The sequence below is a fragment of the Alligator mississippiensis genome, chromosome 3, assembly GCF_030867095.1.
Source record: "Alligator mississippiensis isolate rAllMis1 chromosome 3, rAllMis1, whole genome shotgun sequence".
Lineage (NCBI taxonomy): Eukaryota > Metazoa > Chordata > Crocodylia > Alligatoridae > Alligator > Alligator mississippiensis.
In genome coordinates, this window is record NC_081826.1 from 298,868,089 (window position 1) to 298,877,607 (window position 9,519).

At 53.5% G+C, this 9,519-nt stretch overlaps 1 protein-coding gene across 1 annotated transcript; it reads right to left on the bottom strand.

The window, feature by feature from the left end:
* Positions 1-709: 709 nt before the first annotated feature.
* LOC132243340 (phospholipase A2 inhibitor gamma subunit B-like) lies at positions 710-6,238 on the bottom strand. The gene is made up of 5 exons (XM_059725318.1): positions 6,062-6,238; positions 4,403-4,519; positions 3,512-3,664; positions 2,455-2,595; positions 710-1,275 (listed from the first exon to the last, which is right to left on the bottom strand). Exons 1-5 carry the CDS (start codon positions 6,174-6,176, stop codon positions 1,052-1,054), a joined length of 750 nt encoding a protein of 249 aa, XP_059581301.1. The 5' UTR covers positions 6,177-6,238; the 3' UTR covers positions 710-1,051.
* Between the last annotated feature and the right edge of the window lie 3,281 nt (positions 6,239-9,519).

Consider the following 9,519-nt stretch of genomic DNA (forward strand, 5'->3'; position numbering starts at 1 on the left):
CCCCCTGATGAGCTTGTAGGCAGCCACCAGGTCCCCTCTCAGCCTCCTCTTGCTGAGGCTGAACAGGGTCAGGTTCCTCAGTCTCTCCTCGTAGGGCCTGCCCTGCTGCCTCTCACCAAGCGGGTGGCCTCCTCTGCACCCTCTCCAGGCTGGCCACATCCCTTCTGAAGTGCAGAGCCCAGTACTGGACGCAGTACTCCAACTGCAGCCTGACCCAAGTTGCACAGAGGGGGAGGATCACCTCTCTGGACCGGCTTGAGATGCACCTTTGGATGCATGACAAGGTCTGGCTGGCCTTGCTGGCTGCGGTCTGGCATTGGCAGCTCATGTTCATCCTGGAGTCAATAATGACTCCAAGATCCCTTTCCGCCTCTGTGCTTTCAAGAGGGGAGCTCCCCCGCCTGTACATAGGGTGTGGATTCCTTTTCCCAAGGTGCAGCACCCTGCGTTTGTCTACGTTGAACCCCATCCTATTCTCGTCTGCCCACTTTTGTAGTCTGTCTAGATCTAGCTGCAGTCTCTCTCTCCCTTCAAGTGTGTCCACCTCGCCCCACATCTTAGTGTCATCAGCAAACTTGGACAGCGTGATTTCCACCCCCTCGTCCAAGTCGCTGCTGAAGATGTTAAAGTGTGTCCCTACCTCCCAGCCTGGGATAAACAGCCACACAATACATCACAAACCCTGATAAATTAACCACATGCAAGACGCTGAGCTGGACATGACTCATTAATGCTGGTTTCACTTCATGACTTGCATACACCAATGTAAGCATATCAAGTTTAAGAGGGGACACAAGTTTGACCTCTGATTTTTCCTGGAATAACTTTACCCTAGCTTGTAGTAAAAGGGAATACAGTAGGGTGAAATGTTGTGTGTTTTCTCCTCGTTCACATCAGTATGACCATGTCTTGTTTCCAGACCCAGAGGGAAAAGAGCCACCCACGGACAGAAGCCGTAGCAGAAAGAATCGCACAAAAGCAAGGAGGCAGAGTATTATGTAGCATTATGATTTCCATCATCAGACTTTGCATTTCTTGCCCCTTGGGAACATCAGGAAATGGTCTTGGTCAAGATGAGCCTGGCCATGATGGGAAACCAGAGGATGGCTCGCAGGGTCCATCCAGAAGCCTTGCTGGCTGCAGAAGAAGCTGGCTTGCATTCAAACCTAGTAAAATTCATGGACAAGACATGGAGTGCCTTCGTCTCTCCTTGTGGCACTTTGCACTCAGACAGAGTGGTGCAGCCTTTCATTGCGGCTTTCACACTGACTTCCCCTGCAGGGCAGAAGAAACACACTGAGCATCACGGCATGTCTTACCGGTCCCTGCAACAACCCCTCCTAGGCCTCACAGCCACTCCCTCCTCCTCTCAGTAGTCAACACCCGACGCCAGCGCCAGGACGCACATCAGGTCCTGCACTAAGACACCGTAAACTCCTCTCTGGCCTTTTCCCCTGACACGATCTCGAGAGTTTGTGTCATTTCAAGAGGGGATGAATTCACTTTGATTTACATGATGTGTGAAGACTAGAGAGGGTGCGGGGCTGATGATGGGGCTGGGATTAGCAGGTGGGTTTCTTCATTTTCTTATTTTGTGTCTACTTTCTGAAGACTGATAGAGGACAAGAAACTTTGTGACTTTTACCTCCCCAGGGAATCCCTCTGCTTGTGCTTTACCCTGAGGAATTGTCTAATCTGGCAATCTTGGGGCAGCAATACAGCTGCAAGATGATCACATCATAGGGATGATGTAAATAGCCATGCACTGAAATCCAGACATGGGTTTTATTCAGTCCGGTCGCTTCATTGTGTTGGTACCGGTAACCTGGCAAGTTCTCTTTCAGAGACCGAAAAGGCTGATCTGTCTCTGATGAAATGCCGGTGTTGAGAGTTTTGTGGCTGAGACTCTGGGGGTTTCTTCCAAGCAGCAAGACAGTTTGCTTTGCTCTCTGTACAGGGAATGGCTCTTGGAGGCACTTGCCCCCTGGGAAGCTGGGACTGGTCGTGGGGACTGCGATTGCTGAAAGAAAGGGCTGTGTGCATGCTGTCTGTGCCCACCTCTGGCCCAGGACTCGTGTCTCTGGTGTGAGTGAGTGAGTCACACTCACATCTCCAGCTTCCCCGGCTCTCTCGTCCCCTCCAGCAGGAAGCAAATCTGCTACAATCAACACACAAACTTTCTTGTAACCACTAATCTGCTTTCCCAGGGTGGAGGTCACAGCTGGGGGCAGCCTGGGGACAACCCAGCACAAGAGCTGGCCCTGCCTGCATGGTTTTCCTCCGGGTGCTTTAACACTGGAACAAAGCCGTGTCATGTTCCCCTTCCCTTTTATTCAATAGTCCTCAGCTCTACTTCCATTACATTCACCTCCTTTTCTTTCTCTTGGATGCATTTCTTGCAATGGGATTCATGAGATAAAACAAAAGATGACAGCACAGAAGGAGTAAACTTACCTGTGAGAAGTGTCCCTGCTATATCAAAGCAGTAGGTGTCAGACCCGGCACAATACACAATCTCGTTGCCACAGTCATAAGATCCAACACTGTAGCACGCTGGACACTGCAAGCCATTGAGAGTGGTGTTCACTGGTGGCACTGGGAACAATCAGATCAAAGTCGGGTTTGACAAGGTTAGAAGGGAAATGTGTGCATTCGAGATCTCCTCCCCTGTCAGCCTCTCAACCTTACGGGCAGGGGCACAGCTGTAGCTCTGGACGTGCATGAGCAGCACGGTCCAGTGTCCCCTGGGCTCCTGTGTGAAGCCCTGAAATCTTTCTCTGCTCAGTGGGAGTCTCCACACCTGGGCTGCATTGGTAGGAGCACTGCCAGCACATCAAGGGCAGTGATCCTTCCCCTCTGTTCAGCACTGGGGAGGCCACATCTGGAGTCCTGTGTCCAGCTGTGGCCCTCACTACAGAAAGGATGTGGACACATTGGAGAGAGTGCAGGGGAGGGCAGTGAAGATGGTTGCGGGGCTGGGGGACACAACTGGTGAGGAGAGGCTGAGGGAAGTGGGCTGATTTAGTCCGCAGAAGAGAAGACCAAGGGGGATTGAATAGCAGCCTTCACCTCCCTGCAGGGGGGTGCAAAGAGGATGGAGCCGGGCTGCTCTCACTGGGGGTAGATGACAGGACAAGGTGCAATGGGCTCAAGTTCCAGCAAGAACATTTGAAGTTAGATATTAGAAATATCTTACTCAGGAGGAGGCTAGTAAAACACTGGAACAGGCTTCCCAGAGAGGTGCTGGACTCTCCATCACTGGAGGTTTTAAATACGAGACTAGACAAAGTGTTGTCTGGGAGGATGTAGTTGGGGCTGGTCCTGGTTCAAGCGGGGGGTTGGACTAGATGTGACCTCCTGAGGTCCCTTCCAGCCCTCATTTTCTATGATACTATCAAACCGCCAGGCTGGTGCCAGCTCAGGACAAAGCAGGACTCATAACTGTGACCCAAGCATGAGCCTCCTTGTGATGGGTGGATGGGGACGGGAGGAGGAGAGAGGAGACACATACACTGGACAGATGTAGTTCGACAGGCCTCCCCGGTGCAGCAGGCGATACTGGTTCTTTGTCTTATTCCTTTCCCAAAGTCCATGCTAAGAAAGGGATTGCGACACGCATCAGAGCTGAGACAGGACTTTGTGTAAGTCCGCGACTTCAACTCCCCTGGAACAGAGAGGAACACGGCACAGAGTTAACAAACCACATTCATGACCAAAGGACTTTCCTCCCTGCACCTGCATCGTTGCTGCCCTGGTACGGCACGACCTTGCCCCCACATTATATACCAATCCTGACACGGTCGGGAGATCCTGGACTCCTCCTGAAGGATGTATTGAAGAGTACTCCAGACCCAGCTCCACATTTGTGAGTCTTCTCTAAACACGCAGAGCTCTCTTCATCTCCTCCAGGAGCTTCTCAATGTCTTAACCCAGGTCAGTAATTCTCTCTCTCTGGCCATCCATCTTTCTGTACCTGGCTCCTCCCCGGAGCGGCATGTAGCTGGCCAGACGATGCTGCCTTGGTTAGGCTGAGTCTTGGCCATTCAACGTCTTCCCATCCAGGAGCCCAGCGCAGGGACCCTGGAGCACAAAGGTGCTGCCGGATGCACAGAGATGCACGCTCCTGCCCAGCTAACAGCCGAGGTGTCCAGCAAGCGCTCAAAGAGGTGCATTGGGCAATGAAATGAATATTTAGGCCCTATATACTCTTTCCCTATGAGAAGTGTGAGGCCTGTGAGAAGGGAACAGGAAATCCCGGCACAGTTAGTAACTGCACCTTGAGCTCTTCATCACAGGGCACCAAAGGACTTCACAAGAGGCTTCATCCTGGACCTTTAATTTCTACGGAAACTGAAGTTGTGGGGTGGGGAAGTAAAGCTATTTAAAAGTACCTCTCACCTACCTAGTATCGTTTCACTTTTGATAATACCGCAGGTATCATGGCCTGGATTGCAGGTCTCCATGGAGCCAGAACAGCTGTCCCGTTTCTCACGGCAAACTTCACACTGGAGAGAGCTGCCTGGAGGAGGAAAGAGAGCCGTTGTCCCTCGAGTGAGCATTACCCCCATTTCTCTTCCAGCTCCTCTGCTTCACCACCTGCTGCCTCCCTGCTTCCCTTCTGCATCTCCGGATATCTCTGAGCGCTATTGCAGCCAGCCCACGTGAGCGACAAAGCAGGTGCCACCTTCTCTTTTCTTCCTCCCCGTTTGCCCCTACATTTGCCACAGTTGCTTCCTAATTTGTAACAACTTTATTTGCTATTTCCTTATTCCTGTCGTTGATCTGAACTCACAAGGAGCCCAGCCCTGTATTCTTGTCTTCCCTGAAGCACTTTTTTTTTCCTTTGGGCAAGGCTCTAAATACAGGGAAACGGATCCGAAAAGGTAGATGAGGCTCAAACAATTACAAAGAGGATCCAAAAACAGCTGATTCCCTCCCTGTCCACCTGCCTAGCACTCGTGTCCTGCAGAGCTCATCCCCACAGGATCTGAGCATGAGGGACCAGGAAGTGCCAAGGGATGTGACTGGACAAGCCCAGAAGGGACGTGTCCTGGGGCTGAGAGGCTTGGCCACGACACACGCCCTGGGTCCACAGCCCTGCTGTACAGGATGAGGCTTGCAGCCATCGGGACCCGTCCTGCAGTACGTGGCACATCCCAGACCTCCTGAGAGAAGGGGCTGAGAAGGGGCTGGAGGGGCAGGACCTGGATGGGGGCTGGAGTCAGGGCGGCGATCGGGCATGGGGGATGGGAGCAGCAGGTGGGGCGAGGGAAGCTGGGGCGAGGGGCTGCTTCCAGAGAAGGGGGCATGAAGAAGAGAGAACAGGAGAATGAGATGCTGTGGGCATTGCCTCGCATTGGCTGGTCGCTCATTTCCCCAGCACCAGATTCCTCTCCCCCATTGCCCCTCGTGCCCGGGCACCAGATCGATTCCCCACCTACTGCCCAGTCCCTGCCCTCAGGGCTCCCCTTGGCGCTGAGCTGAGCCGTGCCATCAGGCCTGCAGAGCTGCCAGAGCAGCTGGGATTTTGGGATTCTGCAGCTGGCAAGCTGGGCATGAAACCATCTTTGCTGCTTTGAGGGGATCCAGAAAGCAAATTCCTTCTGGCTGCTGAGATCTCCCCACACCGCTGCGGGTTGGTACCTGGGATCGTGCCTGTGCCCTGATCTGAGGAGCAGCCGGGGTAGAAAGGCAAAGGGAGGCACGGCTCTGACTGCTGCAGGGAGTGGGAACAGGCGCCGCTACTGCTGGGCTCAGCGCGGCACAAAAGGGTCAGGGCCTCTCGCCAGCTGCTCTGGGTGCAAGGGTCCGGGCTGGGAGGAATCCCCGCTTCTCCTCGCAGCAGCCCAGCGCTTCACTAGCTCCATCCTGGGCAGGGGACCAGAGTCACCCCTTGCAGATATAACCTTTCAGTGGCAAACTCCAGCTGCCTTCTCCTCCCACCCACCTTCCTGGTCACATCCCTGTCTCGGCACCCGCACTCCCCTCCCGGTGAACTTTTGGAGCCGTCCCAGGGCTCGTCCTCTCCCCTGTCATGCAGCCTTGGTGCCAGGAGACTCACCTTGGTCTAGGAAAGCCAAGAGGACGTAGAGGATGACGGGTGCTTTCATGGTGTGGAGGAGAGAGCCGGAGGCACTGGACACAGGTCTCTTGACTTCTTGGTGGATGCAGAACATCTCTGCCCTGAACAGCTGCTCTCAGAGGACACCACACGGTCTGTTTTGAGAAAGTGAGAAAAAAATGAGCTTGTGTCATGCTAACTGGCATTGGGCGGGCACCATTCCCCTGAGATCCCTGGGGCTTTGTTTCACAAGTTTCCTGACAAGATACAGCCCGTCGTGAGCTCTTCCTCCCATGCAAGTCACTCCTCCTTCATCCAGCCATGGTGCACCTGGGCCTCCTTCCCTCTCTGCTGCAGGGCTGGGGGCACGGCCGAATGCCGCTGCCTTCTTTGCACAAGGACTCGGATGCTCTTCGGAAAGGTCTCTCTGCTCCCTCGGCTGGGTCAGCTCACCCCAGCTCTTCCTAGGCCTCCTGCGTCGTTCCCCACAGTCACTGCCAGCAGCCCCACGGGCCAGTTTGGCTGCTGCGTTTATCCCCTCCGGCAGTCCCTCCCTGGCTTGCAAACCAGACAACCAGGGCTCCAGGTGGCTCCGGAATCGGAAAGAACCCTCCCTGGTCTTGGACCCCCAGGGTACAGTCAGGTCACATCTTAAAGCTCTTTGCAACCCTGTGGACTACAACATCTCTTTAGAAAGGAGAGAGGAGGACATCTGGAGCCAAGAACAAGAACATTTGGTGCAGGGAGGTTGCCCACGGCCCTTCCAACATCTGGCTGTGCAGATGTGACATGGGCTTGGCCTCTCTCCATCCGGTTTTTTTTAGGAATGGGATAAGAGCGGTGGTGCCTCCCCTCTGCAGCCCTATGGCCGGAGTTGCATGCCATTGCTGCTGCAAAGGGACAACAAGCCAAGCAGTGACGTCCAGTGAGGGATTTGCTTTTACTGAGATCAGACCTCCTGTAGTTCAGCTGTCCCCGCAGACAGCCACCGGCTCATGCATTCCTGCTCCTCTCTGGCTGCAGCTTGTGGATCAGCTGCTGAGCGGAGAAGGAAGGGAGCAGCTGGGGTTGATTTGCAGAGAGGAGTGGTTCAGGGCTGAAACCTCTTGCAGAGAGTTCCCCTGAGAGCTGGGCATTATTCAAAGTCCTATGAAGTCCCCGAGACCCTCTGCCCTGACTCCACGGTGGTGGCCTTTGGGTCAGGCCTCGAATATGGGAGTGGATTGGACTATAGAGACCCCTGCGTTGGGCCTGGAAGACCTCGGTCATAGCCAGGGGAGGGGGCTGTCACCTGCTTTTCCGGTCCATGCCGGTGAAACCCCACTGCGAGGGCCTGGCGGACTTCACGCCTTTCACTTCAGCTTAGTGAGCCTGGGGTGGACCTGCCCCTCTCCCTGACCACATCCATCAATGCTGAATGTTAGTAACTATTACCAGCACCCCTGACCTCCCCAGCCCTCCTCCAGGGCAGAGGAGCAGCCCGCGGGTCAGATCGGCCCTGGGGGTTTCTCCGGAGTGAGGGAGTCCACGGGCAGCACACACCTGCCCAACGCCTCTGCACCGCCCCAACCTGGGCCTTAGCTCTGCTTGCTCTGCAGCCTCTGGGGACGGAGGCTGCGTCTTGTCCATAGCTGGGCAGGATGAGGGCAGAGGGGCAGACCGAGCTGTGGCCTCTAGGATGTAGTGGGATGCAAATCCTACTAACAACAGCATTCGTCTCCCAGTCAAGCCAGGGACATGAATGCAGTGCAGTCTGGTATTCTTCAGACACTGGTAGGGTTCAGGCAGTGGTTCTCCACTTTTTTAGCCTGCAGCTTCCGTTGTCGAACTCGAGGGATCCCTCCAGGACCACTGGGGAGTGAATGGCACCCATTTTCAAAAGCTCATTGCTATGGTCCAGTGCTTCTCTTCTTGCAGAAAGGCTGGGCTGGGAGATGTGGAGTCATGCAGGCAGGGGCAAGCCTGAGCCTGTGCTTATCTGCCGAGTTTAACTGCTCATCTCCTTACATCAGGTTATCTCTGCACACCTCCTGCACCCTTCCAAGGGTCTGGTGGCTCCACAGGGTTGACGATCACGGGTTTTAAGATTGAGAAGGGCATAGTGTAACATAACCCCCAGTTTTCTTCTGCCTTTTTTTTTCTCATATATATAGATATATCTATCTACCTATCTATCTATCTATCTATATAGATATACATTCCCTTCCCCACCCATTTCTGACTTTTTCTCTCCCTCTCTATTCCCTATAAATAAGTATAAGTGAGCTAAGACAAATCATAAGCGTCAACATTTTGTTTAGGTAGCAAGTTGTATTGGTTTTGGTTTTTTCCTTCTTTATATTGTGTAATTATGTTTGTCTTGATTTATACTGTTGTATACTACTGTTTTACTGGTACCATATGATTTAGGCCTACGTATGTAAGCTAGCATAAGTCACGTCAAGTTTCCATTTTATCACTTCTCCATCTTGTCCCCATGCCCTGTTGTGTAACCCATGACACATACCTACCCCTCCTATGTAACTCCATTCCTGAATGAATGGCATGAATGGGGGTGCTTGAGAGACAATGGCAGTAGGTGTAAAAATAGCTCCCTCTGAATGACCGAACCACCAAAACCAATACCTGGACCAAAGACCCAGCCATTGGAACCACCCTCAGCATTCAAGACAAAACATGAGACAACCCACCATTGTGCCAAGGCTGCACATGCTCAGTATGAACACCGGGAGCCCTCTGGACATGCCCTCCCCATTGGATATCATGGATAGTCTGCCCCATAAAAAGGAGGAGTGAAGACTGACTCCTTGGGAACACTGTTTTCCATCGGGACCAGACCAGCTCCACGTCACGGCACCCATCCACCCCAGAGGCCCTGCCAGTGACCCCCCCTGGACCGCACCAAGCTGAAGGAGACCCCGACTGGCCATCAAGGATCAACATTCAGCCTGGGATAGATAGATATCACCCACACACTTCCTCCTATGTGTGTGTGTGTGTGTGTGTGTGTGTGCGCGTGCACCTCGTGGGGGTGTATGCACCTAGAGCCTGTTTATGCGTGCCTGGTATGGACGTATGCACCTAGTGTGTGTGTATGTACCTAATTGATTTTTTAGTGTGTGCATGTGCAATTGTACACCACACTCTCCTGCCTAACAGTGCAATATTGGGATCGTGAGCATTGGCCTGACCCCACATGGCAACAATGGTATCTTTGCAGATCTATATGGTATCAAGCACATCCTCCTGAGGGGGATCTGTCACGCTGGGAAATCTGTTCTACTGTGGGAGACTTTCCCAGTAAGATGTGGTCAATCAGTCTCCAAGGCCATGGTAAGGGGACTGGTGCTTGCTCCAGGCGCTCCCCCGTTTCCAGTAAGTGTGAGGAGGAGGGTGTATTGGGCTCCATAAAAAATAGGGAGGATGGGTGCTGGTCCATTGGCCCGAGGTCTCTGGGA

Excerpts from the sequence above, each read along its gene's own strand:
- LOC132243340 (XM_059725318.1), bottom strand. The coding sequence starts at position 6,176 with ATGTTCTGCATCCACCAAGAAGTCAAGAGACCTGTGTCCAGTGCCTCC. Across the intron at positions 4,520-6,061 it reads CTTGGCTTTCCTAGACCAAG|GCAGCTCTCTCCAGTGTGAA; the intron begins GTGAGTCTCCTG and ends TTCCTCCTCCAG. Across the intron at positions 3,665-4,402 it reads CAAAAGTGAAACGATACTAG|GGGAGTTGAAGTCGCGGACT; the intron begins GTAGGTGAGAGG and ends TCTCTGTTCCAG.